The sequence below is a fragment of the Maylandia zebra genome, linkage group LG19, assembly GCF_041146795.1.
Source record: "Maylandia zebra isolate NMK-2024a linkage group LG19, Mzebra_GT3a, whole genome shotgun sequence".
NCBI classification, from domain to species: Eukaryota; Metazoa; Chordata; class Actinopteri; order Cichliformes; family Cichlidae; genus Maylandia; species Maylandia zebra.
In genome coordinates, this window is record NC_135185.1 from 21077953 (window position 1) to 21099014 (window position 21062).

At 41.0% G+C, this 21062-nt stretch overlaps 1 protein-coding gene across 2 annotated transcripts in view; it reads right to left on the reverse strand.

Moving 5' to 3' along the window:
- Positions 1-21062, reverse strand: part of sptb (spectrin, beta, erythrocytic) — a 42565-nt gene that overhangs the window by 7811 nt on the left and 13692 nt on the right. For both annotated transcript variants that reach the window (XM_014414325.4, XM_076877509.1), the window contains 28 exons: positions 18439-18590; positions 18135-18308; positions 16274-16371; positions 15093-15173; positions 14853-14968; positions 14637-14749; positions 14373-14560; positions 14022-14139; positions 13347-13505; positions 12885-13187; positions 12655-12805; positions 11461-12331; positions 11157-11294; positions 9953-10712; positions 9511-9713; positions 8772-8862; positions 8247-8393; positions 6894-7160; positions 6245-6469; positions 5662-5751; positions 4914-5204; positions 4558-4688; positions 4124-4328; positions 3406-3629; positions 2957-3107; positions 1578-1822; positions 610-748; positions 166-250 (listed from right to left, as the gene is read on the reverse strand). In XM_014414325.4, coding sequence (XP_014269811.3) covers positions 166-250; positions 610-748; positions 1578-1822; positions 2957-3107; positions 3406-3629; positions 4124-4328; positions 4558-4688; positions 4914-5204; positions 5662-5751; positions 6245-6469; positions 6894-7160; positions 8247-8393; positions 8772-8862; positions 9511-9713; positions 9953-10712; positions 11157-11294; positions 11461-12331; positions 12655-12805; positions 12885-13187; positions 13347-13505; positions 14022-14139; positions 14373-14560; positions 14637-14749; positions 14853-14968; positions 15093-15173; positions 16274-16371; positions 18135-18308; positions 18439-18590 — 5916 coding nt within the window. The remainder of the gene's footprint in view (positions 1-165; positions 251-609; positions 749-1577; positions 1823-2956; positions 3108-3405; positions 3630-4123; positions 4329-4557; positions 4689-4913; positions 5205-5661; positions 5752-6244; positions 6470-6893; positions 7161-8246; positions 8394-8771; positions 8863-9510; positions 9714-9952; positions 10713-11156; positions 11295-11460; positions 12332-12654; positions 12806-12884; positions 13188-13346; positions 13506-14021; positions 14140-14372; positions 14561-14636; positions 14750-14852; positions 14969-15092; positions 15174-16273; positions 16372-18134; positions 18309-18438; positions 18591-21062) is intronic.

The following is a 21062-nucleotide window of genomic DNA, read 5'->3' on the forward strand; positions in this document are numbered from 1 at the left end:
CTACTTTCTGAGCTGGGATTTATATGCATGAGCTTTCACATATTTTAACCATATGGCCTTTGGGATATAAGTAAAGATTTTTTGTTTTTTCAAAGAGATAATGTATGTAAAGGGTTAGGGTATATTTTCTGGGTTGAAGTATAAGATAAGTGTAATATTACTCACAGAGCCGGAGCCAGTCCCATCTGTCATCCCACTTGAACATCATCTCCTTTCTTTTTTCCATCAGCTGCACCAGTTTCTCTTTGATCTGACACAAGTAGTATGGTCTCAGTTACATATCAGTATTATTAAACAACTCAGCCCCAAGACTGCCCATTATCCTCTAAGAATTAGTATTGTGGAGTAATTAACCAAATATTAAATTCAGGCCGGGGTCAATTGCTCATTTAAATTCTTTTAGCTTTTCCATTTCTAATTAGTGTTTGCTCTATAGTCTCCCTGATGAATGTAAGATGAGTGGAATTTTTTATTTCACGGCAAGCCAATTGGTTCCATTGAGCCAGACAAGAACAATCACTCCCAGAAAAGTAATTAAATCTAATGAAAGCAGCAATTTGAAGCCCAGCTGAGGATGAAAAGGAGCTGTCTTTGCTGTTGAAGGCTCACCTCAGCAGAGTCTCGGTGCTTGCGTGTCAGCAGGGCTTTGCCGAGGTCGACGCAGTCAGTGAATTTGGCTCCCCTGGCTTCAATCTCCGAGCGGATCCCCTGGTGGTACTTCTGCAGGAGCTCAACGGATGAGACGTCCCTAAAGCAGAGAAATGATGGATGTTAAGTGATAACAGGTAATGCATGAAGTTTACCTACCTCTGTTGGTAACAACTGGAACTGCATTGTTGCAGTCGGCTCTGGCAGACTTCCAGTGTTCTCTATTCTAGAATATTATAGTCATGCTGAATATCTTTAGGAAGATGAATTCTGTCACATAAATAGGACAGAGCTATTATCTCTTGTGAACAAAGTGCCATTTATGAAAAATTAAAGCTTTTCTTATAAAATCAGACAATAAAATATATCTTGCCGCATATCTGAATATTCCTCATTAAGATGATTCATCCAGAAGCGAATTAATGTGCAACACAAACAAATCCATTTGGAGCAAATGAGTAAACAAAGTAAATGTAAAATGCAAATGTAAATAGTAGCAGAAATTGTTTTACAAATATATTAAGTGAAAGACATACTTCATAATCATTAACTAAATAGATATGTTATTACTTAGTTGAAGTTGTTCTGTTCTTTTAACTAAAAAGGAAATACATGTGCAGAGATAAACCCCAGGAAAAAAAGCTCCACTTCTTTCCCTCCACCTCCTAAAAACAAATATTGGCACAGTTTTTGGTCTTCAGCTACCACAATCAGATTTTATCTCTTGTATACTTTATTTTCTTCTTCTACAACAAACATGCTACGGCAAGGGGGGGCCAGGACGCCAGGTCAGGGGGGAGATATCATCTCCTCCGAAATATCCGGAGACAGGCTCCGGGATTGGATATCAAGTCGAGTGTGAGAGGAACTGAAAGATCCAGCACAGCTAACCGAAGGCCAGACGGTCCTCATCTGACATATTTGATCACCTGGGCTTCTCCTGGGTCTCTATCTGCTGGATGATGCTCTCCATCCAGGCCATCAGGTCTCGCACCATGGTAAAGAAGCGGAACTTCTCTGCTGTGTCCACCAGCTCCGCCCTGCGTCCGTCGCTGGCATCCAGCAGACCCTTCCAGGCTTCCACCACCTCCCTCTCTGTAGTCTGAATATCATCTGCCTTTTCCCCTGCGTACTGGGCATGAAGCCTTGAAGCTGTTTCCTGGAACTGCTGAACCTGGAGTGAAGGAGAGGGACAAGTCAAAACATGGCTTTAGGGGTTTTTGTTTCCCTGATGTGAAGAGAATCATGTCAGAGAAAAATATTCTTTGCATTTCTTTTTAATTTATTATTATTTTATTTATGTAAAACTAGGAGGTTGAATGACTAGGGAACACTTATTTTTACATTGCTTCTTCTCTGAAATTAAGATTTTTTTATATATGAATATTTGCACAGTACGTTGAGGGTAATGCTGTGACTTTTAACGTGGTCAGTATTATAAGCAGTTTTTATTGAATTTTGAGAGGCTGTGACATTAGTTGCTACAGTGTGGTGTTAACGGGTTAGCAAACAGATGCCTATTTACACATCTGACAGACGCGCAGCAGCATTTGCATTCATTTGAAGTTGTGTTTGGAAATCTGGAGAATCCAGGCAAAATATCCACTGCTTTTAGCTCTGTTTTTATCCTCCACCAACTCCCGGGGGGGGAGTACAGACCTTTTTAAGCCAAATCCTCCACTGTATTTACCAGTTTTTGTAACTTTGGATACTGTTTCCAAAGTTAGTGCTACTGAACCAAATAGAGGCCAAACTAAAACAGAAAGGCTTTCCTTATAAAATAAAATAATGTTTCTTTTATCTCCTCACTGTCTTGTTTATAAAAGAGCAGTTGCTGATGTCCTGCAGCCAGCATGAAACCTTTTAAAATCACAGCACGTCAATTTAAGGACATTACATGAATGATGTTTATGAATGCTGGGAGCCCCTTAGCTGTCTTCAAACCCAAATTATGCAAAGGTGCAAAAGATTTCAATGGCGTCAAAAGGGATACTGCTGAATGAGGCCGTAGTTCTGAGACACCTTTCACGTTACATAGATCGGTCTAACGTGCATAAATATTTTTATTCCTAGACCTTTAATTGTTATAGTCTCCTTCTTTGCAATAAGTTGTGGGCAGGGATGGCAAATTTAAGAATTACTATTTGCACAGCTTTTTCATTGATTCTCACCTTTTGAGAAAACTCCTCGCAGTTACCCAAACATTACAGCACTCTCTTCCCCCCTCTAGATATGAATCATCAAAGTTACCTTCTGGCCACTGCCTAGTGCGTTCCCACTGAGTAAAAGGCCCCTTTGTGTGTATTACCTGTTTGCCTAGAGTGGTGATGTCTCTCTCAAACGCGGCGTGCATTCTGTGGAAAGACTCTGCTTTGCTGAAGTCCTCACCCACATCTTCAGGCAGCTCTTTCTGCTTGTCGTGGATCTGAGCCACCAACTCCTTTCCATCATCAAAGTACCTTAAAGAAAACAGATCGATGTCTATCTCTTCAGCTCTGTGTTTATCATCCTACTTAAATATCAGATGTAGTCATCACGTTAGGTTTAATTCTTTGTGACGCTGTTATCGCATGCATATGTTTTCTGTTTTGATGCCTTTAGTCATGCCACAGTTTAATACTGCCTAAATCAATCTATATTCACTTATTTGGGCATGTGACATTACAGGATTAGACACAAAAGCTTCTGTTTATGTCCATTCAGATTACTGGACATCTTTCAGCCTGTGGAGCGGTTTGTCAATACTGTTTTTCTTACTTGAGCAGTTCATAAGATGCTGTCAGGAGCTGGGCGCGAGTGTCGATGAGCTCCAGCAGATCAGCCCAGCTCTCATTGATGCCGTCCTTCCACTCCGCCAAGGTTGCCGCCTCACTGTGCCCGCCTTCGATCAGCTCGTCTATCGTCTGGTTGACCATGTCCACTCGCTCCTGACCCAGCATTCCCGTCTCCCGCGCAAAGTCTCTGAATTTATCCCTCAGAAGCTGAAGGAAAAAGATTGTTTTGTTTTAAAAAAAATCCCAAACAACACAGAATTTATATGTGATTAAGTGATTGACTTCACTTCACCTAAAATCACTGAAAATGAAGTCAGTAAGAATGAACAAAAACTTTGAAGCTGTGGCAAAAAAAACCCCAGTATGATCAAATATATTGCACAGCTTAATAAATTCAATCTTTAACTTGATCTTCAGATTTAAATAGAAATTCTCAAACCATTTCACACAAGGCAAGTGAAAGACGTTTTAAATCGCTGTGAACACGTCCTTATGTTTGGACTGAAATAGGTTAAAAAAAGGTTAGCACTTAAGCAGAAAAGTTGGGGAAGACCACATGGAAGTGCGCTGCACTAATCTATCCCAGTGAGTGTAAAAACGTCCATCTGTGTCACTTGGATGAAAATCTTTCCCATTTTGTGGCCAGCCTGTCTCCCAGTTTCTCTCCCTCTATGTGCTATAATTCTTTGTATATAAAATACCGTGACGTGATCCAGGTCCTGGCCCATCTCCTGGGAGGATGCCACCACGTCCCTCTCTGAGATCCACTGCTCCAGGTCCTCCACCTCTCGGCTCAGTAGGAAGTGATTGAATGTGAGGTCCAGTTTCTTCCTGCGGTCCTCTGCCAACTCCTTCAGGCCCGCATACTGCTTATCTACCTGGCTCTGTCGCCTGATGATCTCTTCACTGCACAAAAGGTAAAGGGAGAGAGCAGAAGAAAATGAGATCTAGGGAAATTAGAAAAAATAGCTCACAGAGATTGAATTTAGGTTTACTCTAGATGAGGCATATGATTAAAATACCAATTTTGCATGGTTGTCAGTCTTATCACACTAAACCACAACTGACTGGGACAACATGAGTGAATTAGCATCCTGACTAAGAGTTCAAATGATTTTCTTCAGTGTGTACAAACCCATCAGGGTGCTCCTCTCCAAACATCTTTTGGGCACGGTCAGCCAGCTTCTGAATGGAGTCAGCATAATCATCTACCGCCTGCTTAAGGATCACCTGGCGTTTCAGCATCAGCATGGCACTTTGTTCATCCTAGAGAGAGAAGGAAAAGAAGAGTATGTTATAGTACTCCAGATGAACTCTCAGTGCAGGCTGCCACTTATAAAAAGTATGCCACCTTAATTAAAGGAAACTCAAACCATGTAATTATGTTAATGGATGCAGAACTGCTTGTCTTTTTTAGGATAATATGGCTTGTTTTAATTTAGATCATTAGATCAGATTTGTATATATCTGTGGTCTTCCTCTTAGCCTCACCTTGGCTTTCTCATCAGCGATCATGTAGAGCTCCTGCTCCCCTATCCAGGCTTCAGCCTCATCAGCGTCATTGTAGTACTGCTGGGCCAAGTTGGAGCCATTCAGCCGCTCTCGGCGCTTCACCATCTCATCCTGCAGCCGGGCCCATGCCTCCTCTAGTTCCTTCAGCTGGTCCGTGATACGTTCTGCCTCTGGTTTGCCCTCTGCGCCGGCGGCGATGGCCATTCTCCTTCCTCGCTCTAGTACTTCATCTACACGGGGCTGGTGGCCTTCGATCTCCTTCTGCAAAGTCTGAGGGACAAAAAGGAGATTGTGGACCTCAACAGGGGTTTTTGATATACAGAAACAAAGACTTGATATATTGTGCAGCCGACAAACATATATTCAGAAATATTCATCTGAAAATTAATTTATTACATATTATGCACCAAGTATACTGTAAAAACAAAGCAGATGGAGCTGAAACAATTAGTTACTTAATTATGCCGAGATCTATGGAAATGATTACAACTATTGAGATAATTTTCAAGTTGCTGAGAGTACTTGTTGCTTTTCTTTTATCTTTGACCACTGGTAGTATAACATGACTAATTTTACCATCTTGCTTTGGGGCATTTTCCCTATTTTCTGACATGTTATGGAAGCTGTGATTTATAGACTAATTAAGAAAGTAAATTAATCAATGAAATGAATCAGTGTTACAATTTTTTAGCTAACCACAAGTTATTATGCAGCTATAAATCTCTACCTGGTTCTTCTTCAACAGCATTTGCACAGTTTGAAGATTGTGGCCATGTTCTTGTGACATTGCCAGGGGCATCCTCTCCTCAATCCAGAGCTGAGAGAGAGAAAAAAATAAAGGAAAAGTAGGTTATGATAAGAGGACAGAACGCAGCTGAAATTTGTGAAGAGATTTATAAATCTATGATGTATTTGTTTAAAAAACATCCATGACCAAGTGACTTCTATTGAATGTTTAACCCTTGACCAAATGTCTTAAACAGTCAAAATCCTTTTTTAAGCTCTCTTCAGCTGACTAGAGTGGATTAAGGCAGTGCAACCCATGAGGGATTAAACTGTTCTTTACACAAATTCACCTTAAGAGGAAGTTTCACTGTGAGAGCTAGTAGTTTTGCTAGTTCATACTTTAGGTTTGCAAATTTTAGCAAAGAAATAAACCTTAAAGTTTACGTTATGATAAGGTTTCAGCTTTGTGCGAACACAAATGTAACTCTAGCACTTAACGGCTTTTATTCTCAACTTCTGCTATCGGTCATTTTGTCAGAGTAGTGACTTTGAACACTTTGCTGTGAAAATGGATCCATGCTTACGAGCTCATCAGCCAAGTCTCTGTAGAACTGATGGACAGCTTTGGCGGCTTCAAGCTTGCCCTTGCGCTGGGCCAGTGGGGTGAGGAGCTGCTGGAAGTCTCTCTGCAGGGCCTGCTGCTCAGCCTCCAGTTCCGGCTGGTCCTCCCTGCCTCCGCCGTGCTTCCTGACAGCCTCCTGGAGTTCCTCCAGCTCCCGAGCTTGGTCACGGACCTGGTTCTCCATCATCTGGCATAGGAAAAAAACATGAAGATGAATAACCTTTCAAGCTACTAATCAGGATGTAGCAGACGGTAAAAGTTAGTCATGCCATTTATGTATGAAACTGAGCTCAGACACAGTTTTTAATTCATGTAAATTTTCTAATATAAATTCATAGTACAGATCGCGCTTATGTTTACAATTTAGTATTTAGTGTAGCTTGTGTTCCAGTTTTTCTTTCAGACAAATGCAAAGCTTTTTGGAGTTTGTTGTGTTTAGATGCAAATAGTAAACACAAAGATGATCACACAAAATAAATCCTAAAGCTATAAAGCCTTCATTCCCAGTTATTTAATTCTGTTTAGTGGGGTGCTCGTGTGAAGAGGAACTGCAAAGAAAAGGCAGCATACAAATCTAAAGTGTGCAGAGCATGGTGCATTAAGAGACAAACCTGATGGTTTTTGAGCAGGATGTTGGCTTTAGTCAGGTCTTTAACATCATCCTCTCCACTCTGTAACTGCTGTTGTAGCTCACCCAGCCACTTCTTCATGTCAGCCAGGCTCTGGTCAAAAAGCTCAGAGCGGTTGGCATCGAATAGCAGCCGTGCCTTCTCCTGGGTGGTGGACTCCAATTTGTCCCACAGCTCATGAAGTTTGGCCAGCTCCTCCGTCACAATTGGCTCAAACTCTGGTTTGAACTCCATCAGCTCCTGACCTTCCTGTACTTGCAAAAAACAAAGACGAATGTTTCTGTGAAGGAAAAACACTGTATGACTTTTTTTTAAATAAGATACATAAATTATCTAAAGCAAGTGGAACACTTAGTACATGAGTATATTAGTACCTGTGTACATTTCAGATTTTTATATGTTGACATTCAAAGAGAGTGAAATCTGCACACTCTGAGTGTCCTTCTTTTATCCTTCATACTTCTTTTCCTTTGCTTTAACTTACATCCTTTTTATTCCAATTAAAGTTATTTGTTGCACACTAGCTCCTAATAGCACATCACCCTGCGCTTCACTGAACATATTCAATTAGCTTGTGACAGATAACATTTCTGAATGTTTAAATTTTGCAATCACAAAGTGATTTTTGTTGCTATTTTCAGTGAACCGACCCTATATACTATATGCAAAATCCATCCATCCACTGGATAATATCTTCAGCATGTCCTGGCTATACACTCAGTAGGACATGCCAAAAACACCTCACTTAGGAGGCATTTTGATTCATTTCCTCTGTGTGAATCACCACCTTATCGTGGTGGAGGGGGGTTGTAGGCCCTAGGAGCTATGTTGTTGGGGCCGATCTGACCGTGGTAGTATCTCCAATGGCAAATTTGTCCTGGTTCAGGTGGCAGATGAAGAGCCATTCAGAGAGGTCATTCTGGACACATGCTCAGGGTAGTAGTGAGCGTCTGGTGACTGTCCCTTAACCCATGGCGCCTAGCCAAGCTTAGTCCAAATTATGTACCTGGGTTCACCCTCCTGTGGGCCCACCACCCACAGGGGAAATGTGGGGGTTCAGTCCATTGTGATTTGAGCAGCAGTCAGTCATCCTCATCTTCTAAAACTGTACATGTAATATAAGTAATATGTGATGCTAAATAAATAAAACCTCATTTCTAATCTGTGATAGGCATCTTACCACTTACATTACTTATTTATTGGAATAGCCATGACATTCACTGACTAAAGGGAGCCTTAATTAGTTGTTGTAAAATGCAATTATAAAGAGATTGAGCAGCTCTTAAGCGGAAATCATAATAGTTCAGTAATGAGTAGCGTTTAACTTTTACTGACCTGATCTACTTTGTTGAGCCAGTCCTTGTTGGAGGCCAGCTCGGCCATGAAGGCTTGATGTTTCTGCCACTTGGTGTGCAGGTTCCTGGCCTCATCGTATGATGTGTCTTGCGCTGTCAGCATCTTTTCATTGATCCATACTGTCAACTGAAGCAAGAGTAAGAACATCTAAGATCCATGCAAAAATGCCCACTATACTCTGGAAAGTCATCTAAACATTAACTATTGACGTTTATGCAGAAGCAACTTTACACAAGCAGGATTTACTTCATTATCTTTACAAAACACAGCATTTACCAATTAGTAAAATGGGACCTCAATTCTAAACATTAGGACAGGCAAAAGCACAGCGTTAGAATAAGCACAGCAGGATGTGCTTGGCAAATTAACTCAAATAATCACGAGATAAAAAGAGGAAAACACTGTGATGTCAAGTGCAAGTGAAGGAATAATTAAGCTAATAATTAATGTGCTAATTGATGTTTCCCAATGGCCAAATAAACTGTAAACTGACAGTGAACTTACATCTTGTGTGTTTTGCAGGAAGTGCTGCAGGTCACGGTTATCTCTGAGCTTCTCAGACACCTCCTCAGCTCTTCGTTTATTCTTGTCATGCCTGAAGTAAAAAAACACACAAAAAAAACAAGAAAATGCATTAAACATACAGTATTTTTTTTCTCTAAGAAATCCCTCTGTGACACACTTCAAACAAGATGTAACTCACGTATCTACATGAGCTCCTCCTCCACCAAAAAAAACGGCTTCTCTGCTACACTGTGAAGAATACCTCTGACTTAACGATCAATATCCATTACTGCAGGTGCCCATCTACCAAGCTGAATTATGGGAGTTAATGGGAGTCGCTCCCATGCCCTCTATACACCGTCTTGTTGATGTCTTTTAATTGCTGATCTGAACAGATTAGATCAGTACCTGTGGTTATATTTTGAAAATAGGAAAATCCTTCACATTATAATCCTGCTAAAATCCTGAATTTCACATTAGATTTTTGCTTAAGTATCCATTGCTTTTCTGTACTTGTATGACTTTTCAGACTGAACTACATTCATTTAACATTCATAGTCACTAATTACTCTACAGATTAGGATTTTTAAATCATCATCAACTCCTTGATCCCTTCTAGAATTGCTGAAATCACGTGAAGCTCAAATACTATTATATCAAAACCGTATTTCTCCAATGCGCTGCCCTTCTGTCAACACTTCACTTGAATGAATGCTGACCAAAAACCATGCTGACTGACCTTTGCTGGATCGAGCCCATTTTCTCCTGAACTTTCCCAGAGTACAGGTTATTGTTGTCCACCAGTCGCTGTCCGCCCTGCAGCGCTCCGTCAATTTTGTCCTCGTTGGCCTCCATGGTGCTCACAAAGTCTTCATGCTTCTTCAAAGCCTTCTCTGCCCCGGCCAACGTGTCAGGTTTGTCTATGTGGGCTAGAGTGTACTCCTGCAATAAATCCGAAATAATTGTATTGGGAAAAAATAACCAGAAAAATGCACGACCTTAAGAAAGGCCGTGTGTCAGCACTGGGCGTTTGAACTGACCGTGTCCCATTCTTTCATATCACAAACTTTTAAATACTTGTAGGATCACTAACCCTTCATTAGCAACTCATCCCATGTGGTAACTGATGACTGTTCCACTTAAACACAACATTAAGACAAGCCATATTATTTATGCATTACCTGGTTGTTGAGGATCGCCTCTACTGCTTTGCCATCTCTCAAAAACTGCTGGAAGCCCAAAGCCTGGTCCAAAAAGTTCTTGCGGCTGTCCCACATTTTCTGGAGTTCATACCAACCACGGTCCATGCCCTTTAGCCTCTGGTCGAGCTGTTGGTATTGAGGATCGTCCTCCTGACCCTGGGTAACCTGAGCGCCAGTGTCCCTCACACGGTGAAAGTCCTCTTCGTGGTTGTTTATGTCTTCACGCACAGCATCGTGAAGGCTCAGCTGCTCCTCAGCCTCTGGCAGCGTGGCGGGCATCTCCTCTGATGCAACAGCTTTCTGGGTCTTGAAAAGCCAGGACTGGAAGTCATCCATGTCTTGAAGGAAGGTCTGCAACTTGCTGACCTCACCCAAAGAGTCCTCTCTGTCTTTCAGGGTGTTTTTGAGCATGTCCCAGGCAGCGTCCAGCTTTCCTCTGCGGGCCAAAATGTCTGCTGCATTCTCCGGGTGGTCCTGGGCCAACTGGTCAGCTTCTTTCCGCAAGAAATTGAGCTTGTCGTCGATGGCGGCTAAATCTCTCTCTATACCGAAAAGTTTCCGCTGGATGGTCATAACAGCTGCCAGGTCATTGCCCAAGTCCTGCGTGGACTCAATCACCCGTGTCTTGTCTCTGATCCAGGCCTCTGTCTCGTCACACTCCAGGCCGTAGTTGTGCAGACTAAGAGCAGAATCTACTTTCTTTTTCTTCTCCTCTACCATCGCCTTGAAAGCCTCCCATCTAGGAAACAATATTTTATATAACAGAGGTTAATACTCCGTGGGTCACTGTTGTTATTAAAGTATCTTTGATAATGTTTAGTTATGGATGTGTGATTTCTTAAAATAAGGAAAGCTCATTTGTCTGTAGACAAATTTCTGCATGCCCATTTTTGCAGTGGTGTGCAGAGCTTGTTATAAACTAAAAAAGTAACTGGAAGTGTGAAGAATTTAACATTGCCTCTGTGTTCAAGTACTAAATTAAAGACTTCTTTTCGGAAATTTTGTTGAATGTCATCTTTGCATTAAAGTAATTTCAAAACCTTATACAGTATTAAATGCTTCAGATATGCATCTTTTAGCTTACGGCCATACCACCCTGAGCACGCCCGACCTCGTCTGATCTCAGATATGCATCTTTTTTGTTATTTGTCTCAGGTATAACTGTGAACTTCGTTAACGGCACCTCTTATTCAGTCGCGTCTGACATTCCTTGACTTCTTTGGTGCGAGGGTGTCTGCTGTCCTCGAGCTGTTTTGCCGCTCTGTTGACATCATCTACTCGTGACTGGAAATTTCCCATTTCTTGAGCTAAAATACTCAATCTGAAAACAAGAAAAGGTTGGTGAAAACAACATCTGCACAATCTACTGGATAAAAATACACGATTAGTAGATGTAATGCTATTTGCAAAAAATACACAGTTTTAATCAGACATGCAAATCTAATTCAGGAGTGATTAAATGCTTAAAATATAATTTGTCTGTGCACCTGTTCTGTACTACTTCCAAATCCTCCAGCTTCTCAGGCACCTCTAAATCCACCAACCACGTCTCCTTCTGGCCCATCCAGAGTTCACAGGCATCTGTCTCACTGAAGATGGTGTACAGAGCCATAGTGTCATCGAGCTTCTTCTGCCTCAGGTCAGCCAGGGACATGAGCTCCATGTAAAGGTCCTTGATGTCTTTCAGTCGTCTCTGGATATCTGGGGTGTTTTGCAGCTCCTCTGGTAGTGCGTTGGCCTGTTTGGACAGAGCATCAATAGTGGCTCCATTCTTGATGGCTTCGTTTTTCAAGTTGCCGTGCTTTTTCAGCAGCCGCTGAGTGGTGTACTCGTCGTGGCCGACGTCATCGCTGCTCATCTGCCTCTTAGCGTCCAGCAGCCAAGCCTTGAGTTCATCAGCATCTCCCTGAAACTGGAAGAATGTCTGCGTGTCCTGAAGGCTCTGTTTCCTAAATGCAGCCAGCTCTTCCAGCTGCTGCCACTGCTGCTTTAAGTCATCTTTGCATTCTTGAATCTTCGGGGAGCCAAAGTGTTTGGCCTCAATCATTTTATCTCCCTCAGCTAGGACCTGCTCAAGATGGGCACGGCGGGCTCCGAGCTCATCTTCAAAAGCACTGTGTTTGCTTTGGAGAATCAGCACGCTCGTCAGGTCTTTGCCATAATCCAGGGAGGAGAAAATTTGCTCCTTCTCCCTGATCCAGCTCTCCAGCTCTGTTACCTCCCACAGGAAGTTCCAGAAGCGGCGAGACTGCTCCAGGCGAGCTCTTCGCTGGGCAGCTAGAGCACAAAGTTCCTGGTAGCACAAGTCCAGGTGCTGCACCCTGTCCCTGATCACCTGGGGATCACATGGCTTATAGCCTAAGGAGAGAGCGAATGACAACATAAGTGTCATCTATGTCTATGTGCATCTATTTCAGCTTGTAAGTACTAACACATATTGCATGCCACTGATATTTATTGTACTGTGTCCAATCCATCTTATTGTCAAGTATATCTGAGGAGGATAAGAAGAAGATGATGCAGAGATGAAGAGTAAGAAGAAGAAGGTAAAGATGAAGAAGCATCATCAAGGTGAAGAAGAAGGAGAAAATTAGTGGTTGGGTATTATTTGAAATGAATACTTCATAAAAATACCTTCTGCACACTTTCTCATGTTACTTTTTAAATAGTTTTGGACTTACTATCTCCATTGGCAAATTTCAGAGCAGCAGCACTGGCATTCTGTACCCTCTCTGCCTGCAGAGCAATGTCATTCTCCAACAGAGCATGTTTCTGTAACAGGTCTTCCACTTCCAACAAGTGTTTCCCAAAGTCAGGAGAAAGCAGACGGTCCTGCAGAGGAAAAGAAGCAACTTAATTCACTTAAACTTTTAATTTTTACTTTCTTCCTTTAAAAATCTTTTGCTCTTACCTTCATCTCATCCATCCAGCTGATAATGTAAAGCATCTCCTGGAAGATCCTCTGCAGGGTCAGATTCTTATCCAAACGTCCCCTTCGAGCCTTCAGTAGGTCCTGCAAATAGTCCCAAAGACGCAGGACGTTGTCTTTTCTCACATCAATCCGTTTGGCATCATGATAACGCTCCGAATCCAACTCCTTTGAGATGTCCACCAAGGCCTGAACACGCTCCTCGTATGCAGCGATGTCCGTCTCAATAGCATCATGCTTCTTTTTAGCCGCTTCCACCGCTGGCAGGTCATAGCCGAAGTTATCCTGAGGAGGAGAGAATGGAGGGTGCCAAATTATGGACAATTTTTTAACTAAAACGAACTAAAGACTTTTGGATTTAGACTGAAACTTCCGAACAAAAATCCACCATGTCACTCCACAAAACATTTCATAACAGCTTTAGTTCAGCTGCTGTGGGTTTACCTGGGCCACTAGTCTTTGGTTCTCCGCGAGCCAGGTCTCCCTCATGGCAGCCTTCCTGTCAAATCTTCTCGCCATCTGTTCCAGCTTCTCCTGTCTGATCAGCTCGTCTCTCAAGACACGCTCCCGCTCATGCTCCGCCCTTTCCAGACGCTCCCAAGCCTGCACATAGATGATGGGAATCATCATGAGGATTTGCAATCTGCGTTAGTCGGTCATCAAAACAACTACAGCAATTTCATACTTTAAGATCTGAAAATGAGAAAGCTTTCCTCATTTTCAAAGAGTTTAAAAGTGAAGTTCAAGTTCAGAGCACCCCTCCTGGAGCTGGTACGCTTTAAGTATTATGTGTAATGGCACTACAGGGTAGATATCTACTGATACACCTAAGAAATCTTCAACTTAGTTCAAACCAAGCTGTGCTTTCCTTTCTGTCTCAAAGTTCTTTTTTAATTTTCTTCAATAAAATGGCTTTTATGTTGTCATTTAGGAAAATACACAACAGGCTTGCAGGGGTAATTAATTTCATTTGTGTTTTAATTGTTGCCTCGAGCATGAACTTAGCTAAATTAATAAACTCTGTCCACCCAAGCAACCCCAAACCACAAAGATAATCTTCCTGTTACAGTTGATCTTCTGCATTCTGATTTGTCTCCAAATGGCATCCAGGCATCTCACCCTATTGATATCTGCAACCAGGGCTCCCTCTTTAGGTGTGTAAACTCTCTGGTTGTTGGCTCTCATTCGACTCTGGATGGTGAAGAGCAGCACTTCGAGGTTACCTTTCTCTTGAAACCTGAGAGAAAACAAGAAATTAAGTAACTGCACAAAAAGTACTATTGGACATCAGAGACTCAAAATGTGGTTTTAGTGTCAGGGTTACAGCTAGGGAAATCATTATGTACATTAGACGTCCTCACTAAGACATGAAAAATAGAGTGCAAGTGTGTGTCTGTGTGTGAGTGTGTCTTGAGCTCCTGATCCAGTTTCCACTGCGACTGTAATGCGTTGAAGCTGTCACTGACTCACTTGGGTGGCTTCTCTACAGTGCGGTAGGTGTTGAAGGCCTGAAGCTGCTGCTGAACGCCGCTGAGAGAATTTGCAAGTTTCCGGTTGTTCAGCACGACAATGGTCTGCTCGATCCACATCAACAGGTCTGACGACAGCGTCTCGTACTTTTCGATCATCTTCTCCGTCTCGATGGCTTGATCCAGAACCTGAAGAATAAATAAGATTAAGTAAGTGAACGGGGCAAACTCGCATAAAAAATGCACACCACACCTTCCAACTCACCTTTCCTATTCTCTTGCCCTCAACAGCGAGTTGTTTCATCTTGGAGAAGTAGTGGTAAAATGCCACGACGTAAGTGATGATGGACTTCTCATCTGGGTTCTCTGTGAAAACATCTATAAAAGAAAATTGAAAACAAGTCAAATAAGTCATTCCCGGCCAAACCAGAGACAATCACTCGTCTTCTTTCTAGGAAGCACAATGTTCACAGTCACTCGCCTTCTGGGTCTAACAATTTGGTCACACCAAGCTTCTGCTCTGCAACGTTGAAGGCGTTCTGGAGATTGTGGGTCGGATTGGATCTCTTTAAACTGTTATAGTCAACCAGATCAGGGCTGGGAGAGAAATATAGAGGGTAAGAGAGTATATTGCAGAGAGTGAGAGACTGAGCAGACGGATTTCATGTGTGTTTACACTTTAAAGCTGGAGAGAGTGGCTTTGCTATTCATCTCCCCTTACCGATGTTTGTGTATGAGAGCATTGAAGGCCATGCCATCTTTCCAGCTGGTGGTGAAGTTTGTGATGTTGATGCTGGGATATCTGTAAAACAGCGAGGAGACGTCACGGACTGAACAGGAGGAGGCTGCTGTTTAAAATCAGCATCTGGGTTTCATCCCACTTCTCAAGCTTTTAGTTCTGCAGTTTAAAAGCCTTGAAAGAAATGTGCTTTCTCAGAACGGCAGCATCTATTTACTCAAAAGATCACACTTTTTTTTAAGGATCTTGACAGACATAGCGACATAGATTCAGAGAATAACAGCTATATGCTAACAATAGCTGGATGCTAATAACCATACTTCAAATGAACATCTTTTGGGAGATACATTTGTTTTAAAGAGACTGCTCCCACTCGTGCCTCCACACCAAAAATGAAGACAGACACTGATTTGCTTAGTTTGTAAGTCGTGGAAGAAGAAAAGAGGTATCTGAGAACAAAGGTAGCAAAATCTGTCTACAGTGTCTTTTACACCATCTCTGTTAACTAGGCAGGGGGGATTTTGTTAACTTCTGCCATGTTGGGTTTCCTTTTTCCGCATCTACTAGTTGGTATAGACATGATTAGAGTTACCAGTCTACTCATAAAACAAACATTTAATGAGTATATCCAAAAACATCAAAGTACTCCTATGAGAAATATTATTTGTGGCTTAATTTAAAAATTAAAAATAAAAAATAAAAAATGAACTATACACAGCTGCACATTTATCTACTTTAGGTACTACTTGGTTTATTTTATTTTAAATATTTATTTTAAATATTCAAGGAGCAAATATTTGGTCATTTATTTAAATTTTGGCTGTAATTGTTTTATTATTCATTATATTTTTTCCACTGCTATAAAAAGAAGATTACTTTACATTTTCACTGTGCAGATGGGACATTACAATGAGCATTTGTAATTGTGCTTACTTATGTCAAACACTTTTTAACCGTAAAAAAATTAAACAAGAAAATCGTAGCTTATTTTTTCAGCTTTAAAGACTCTTAAGGACACTTTATGTGTCAGTTGTGAAATAAATTAAAAAAAATATGGGGAATTATAAGATTTTAAACTAATAAAAAGTCAGAAGCACATTCAGTTATTCCCAAAGGATATTTGCAATAGTTTGATGATGCCAGGAGTCACATGTAGCTCTTACCCTGCAGTTTTCATCTGACACCAAAGAAGAAGAGCATCCTTGGCTGAGCGTGTCTCCTTCTGGTCCGCCTGGCCCGTTTCCACAATGATGTCCTGGATCTGAAGAACAGCAACAAGCACAGCTGGATGGTAAATAATGAAACTTAACTAATGTGTCATGTTTGCAATCAAACAAGAACAAACAAGAAATCTGACTAATATTAATATCTTGCTAATGGGTTGCACCAGAAGGGAACAGTTTGTCAAAGTGGCACAAATATCACTGTGAAATGCATCATTTATCACAGCTTTAAGGGGGAAAAAAAAAAAGAAGGGGGGGGGGGGGGGTATTTGTGGAAAAGAAAAAAAAAAAATGTAAAATGATACATCATCAGTGTTGCTGGCTGGATTCTCACAAAACTAGACATCGGATCCAACTGACAGAAAGAGGAGTAGTAATTATTGAATTTCTTATTTTCCCACACAGTGGGCCAGTAATTAGAGCAGTGATGTGATCTGAGAGACAGGCCCTGAGAGAGGGGCGGCTAAATTTAGCCAGCTTTGGTTCTCCTTGGTTTATGCAGACTTTAAGATACAGACAGGACCAAGTCAACTCTTTTCTTTTCTGTTTCCTGTTCTTTTTTTTTTTTCTTTTTTTTGTCCTTTTGAAAAGGCTGAATAATGCAGCGGGCTATATTTTTTGAAGTAACATCTCTAAAAATAGAAGAGTTGCTGTCAAATTAAAAATAAATATACAGCCTCTCCAAGATGATAAAAGAGTCAAACAGACATGTTCTGATGCTTTGGATGCTCCTGTAGCAGCAGATAATAATGGCTGGAACCTGAAGGCACGGTTCTGAGGAAAAACAGATACTAACAAAAAAAAAATATATAACATTGCAAGGCAGCCAGCTGAAACTATCTGAGGCTGTCTGTATAACGCTGCATGCTGTATATGCTGTACACCCTGGCTTCACTTCAGTGCAAATGTAAATGTGATTAGAATGTAATTAAGATTCATTTAAATAAAAGAGACTGCACGCTGTTAGTCAGTGGTAGCATAATTAGAGTATAGCATATGAAGTACAATAACATACTTGAAGTGATTGTGCTACTTATAAGATCAGCTAATCAGGTTTGATGAACCTTCAACATGCATGCTGAAAAAACATGAAGATTACGTGATTGCTGAAGTGTAATTCAATTTTTTTTACATATAATAACATAAAAATAATGATATTTTTATGATGTTATTATATGAATTATATAAGTCTTTCTGTCGTATAGTATACATATTAATGACACTAGTATTTTATATATATGAATATATAATAATTGCTGCCTTTTTTTGCGTTCTCTGTCAAAATGATCCCACACTGCTTCAATAATATTAAAGTCAAGATTCTGGGGAGGCCAATCCATGACTCAGTGTGTTCGAAAGTGTATTTTCTGGCATTTCATGAAGGATCCAAATCTGACCAAACTTTTCTGTGTTCATAATTCCATCTGTTTAGACAAGACCAAGAGTCCATAACACCTGTTATCACTGATTTTTAGTCCAGTTCTTGTGTTTCCAGCTTTGATTTTCCTCAGATGTTTAAGAGACACACTGCACACCATGCTGAGATATGACTGATAGTGCTTTGGGAATCATCTCGGTGGCACAAAAATGTTTTTTATGCCTGTCAGTCTGTATTATCAGTGGCATTGCCCGTGGATTCAACTAAAGAAATGAGAAGCATTTATATGCTTTTGTGATAAGCTGTGTTTACATTTACAAAGAATTGGTCTCTGTTTTCCTTTTCTTTTTCTTTAATCTCAATGTACACAGAAAGAATAGTCTAAAACAACATGACACAGACAATCACATGTCCTAGGTTTACCTGGAAACGCAAAATGATGGTCCAAATGAGTCCGAGGATGAGGCGATGGTTGCCATCAACAATGTCATGGGAACCCATGTTCTCCAGGTGGACCCTTTGCTCTTTGAGGAACTGAAGAGCCTTGTCCACATTTTCCAAACAGTGGATACGCATCCTGCCTTTCGTTGGTTTGGGCTTTAAAGACCAGAACAAAAAAAACGATTTTAGGAGAGCATTTCAAAGAAAAATGAATGACTACAAGAGAGTTTTGAGTAATACACAGAATATAAAGAGGAATATAAGCTGAAACAGAAATGTTTCTTACCAGTCGTTCACCAGACAGCACTTCCAGCAGTTTAATGAGCATGCGTCCATCCCGCAGGTCCAGGTAGAGGTCAGAGATGCGACAGCCAACCCGGGACAGAATTGAGTTGACCCATTTAGTGAAGGTCTTCTTCTGAACCGCCTCTCGCTCGTCTGATGAGAGCACAAAGTTAAGAAAGAACATGAGCCCCATTAATAATGCAAAATCCTCAGAGGTACAGAGGAGCAGCGCTGGAGCTGGTAGGGATTTACAGTCTTGCACAAGGGCACGTTAGACGAGTGGAAGCCTGGGAGGCTGAAGGAAGAACCTGGCAGGAGTTACAGAACATCTGCAAATCTGCTCCAGAGCCACAGAAATCATGCAAGTTAAATTAATTCTTAGTATAGGGTAAAGCAAAGGTGTATACTTCTGCTTCACTGCTGCTAAAAAACATGACGTTAGCATTGTCTGCAGCCAGCATCCACTCAAATTGTTTCCAGTTGTTAAATTCATCTCAGCTAATAATGTTGTTTCACACTGTACATCAAATCTGCCTCCAGGAAATATTATTACTTCAACAGCATAAATGACTATAAGACAATGAGACATTTAAATGAACTTCAACCCCTTCCAAATATTGGAAACACCACCAGACCTAAATTCCATAGAAAACCATTGCAGTTTTTTTAAACAGAACTATTCCACTTCCCCCTAATTTATATTCCTTCACCAACTTTACTGTATTTTAATTAAATGTGATTGGCAGACAGAATTAAAAGACCGATCAACCGGGTGCAAAACACTGTGAGCACCAACAAGAAATGTCACTTCAAAGGAAGAATCAGGCTCTGGGCCTCCAGGCCTGTGACCCGTATGCCGGTTCAGTAATCCATCAATATCCACCTAACAGAATCTTCATTAAACAATCAATCTCGTCAGCATGCTGCCCTTCTGGAGAAGACCTCCTCTGTATGACACAGCCAATATTAAAGGGCCAGTCCTATTATCCCCACTGTATTTGTACAGTGCATCTATTTTATTAGAATCCGAACAGCATGCCAATCAAACCATCCATCAAGCCTCTTAAAATGCTGAAAAATCTAAATCTGGCAGTTTTGACCTTTTACTTGATTATGGAGCAGATATTAGCGGTCACTTCTGCTTAAACTGGTAAATAGCATGACTGCTCATATGGCTTCATGATTTTTTATATAATGGAGGCTTGGTGTCTGCTCACAAGGGAAAAGCTTTACTGTAACTATCAATGCCTCCTCAGACATGATGCAGCGTATTTATGCCACGTGTTGTAATTTTGTTGAAAATGCTCCAAAAAGCTCGGGAATGGCAAGGCAGAAAGATGAAGATAGCATGAGCATCGCACACTGAGAGGTTTTTGGGAGGATGAGCGCTGCCCACATGGTGACACATCACGCTCACGCAGACACGCGCGTCATATTAAAATGTACGGAAGATATTCCTCCTACTCGGCAGCAAAAATAAAACCAATTTTGATGGGACCATATGGCAGAAAGACCCAATGTACTACACTCTGTTTATTTTATTTGTGGCCAAATGCACTGTGAATGGAGATGTGGGAGGTCTGAGTGGGTGTATTGCTATAAATGGGCATTCAGTGTGTTTCTATAAGACCTACCTTAATGACCTAAATATGACATATTACAGTGTTTTTTTTACATATTCACTACATATTTCAGTGTTATTTATAAAACCAACCAACTAACAAAATGTAGAAGCAGTGTATTAAAGTACAGTACACGCACCATGATTCAGTAGCTTGTATAACTACCTTTATCAACATTAACATGAAGTAATCATTTTCTGCATGACTTTGTAAGTCTCTCACATCATTTTAGAGAATTTTTAGCCAGTAATTCTTTACAATTTTGCTTCAGTTCATGCACTTTTGCACACAGACAGTATAAAAATGGATGTGGCCTCTGGGTCAGAAAAATGAAGCCGATGTTCAAGTGCCTTCTGCCGGCATTCTGTCTGAAGGCCCCTAGATGGCAATGGTTGTGGTTGCAAAAAGATTAGTGGTCCTATGCATGTCTATGGGAAAGGGGCTTTCTGTCATGACCTCTGAGAACACTTTTCTGCCGACTTTACCGACTCAGTCACTCGTTTTAGGCCATACTAAATAAAAATAAAGTCTATTTTGTAAATTTTTGTCATACTGTGCCATGTTTAAAATGAATGATCTGTGGTATGAAACCACCATTGGCTAACAAGTTATCAGTCACAAGCCATTATGCATAAGTCACAATCTGTACTTTCTCATCACATCCATTTTTTTCCAACCAAAACGATGATGGCGGAAATCCTCAACTCAAGGCTTCTGAAATATGGCTGAAATTACTCTTATACACTACGTGGGGTTGCAGGCATTTGTTTATGCATGTGTCTCTTAAGAGCCCACTACAACATATCAATCAGGTTGAGGTCTGGACTTTAACTGAGTCATTGCTGCATCTTGATTGTTTTTTCCTTTTTCCTTTTTCAGCCATTCTGCTGTAGATTTGCTGCTGTGATTGGGATCTTTGTCCTGTTGCATGATTCAGTTTGGAGCAAGCTTTAGCAGTCGGACATATGTCCCCACATGTGAGACTAGAATACTTTGTTATACA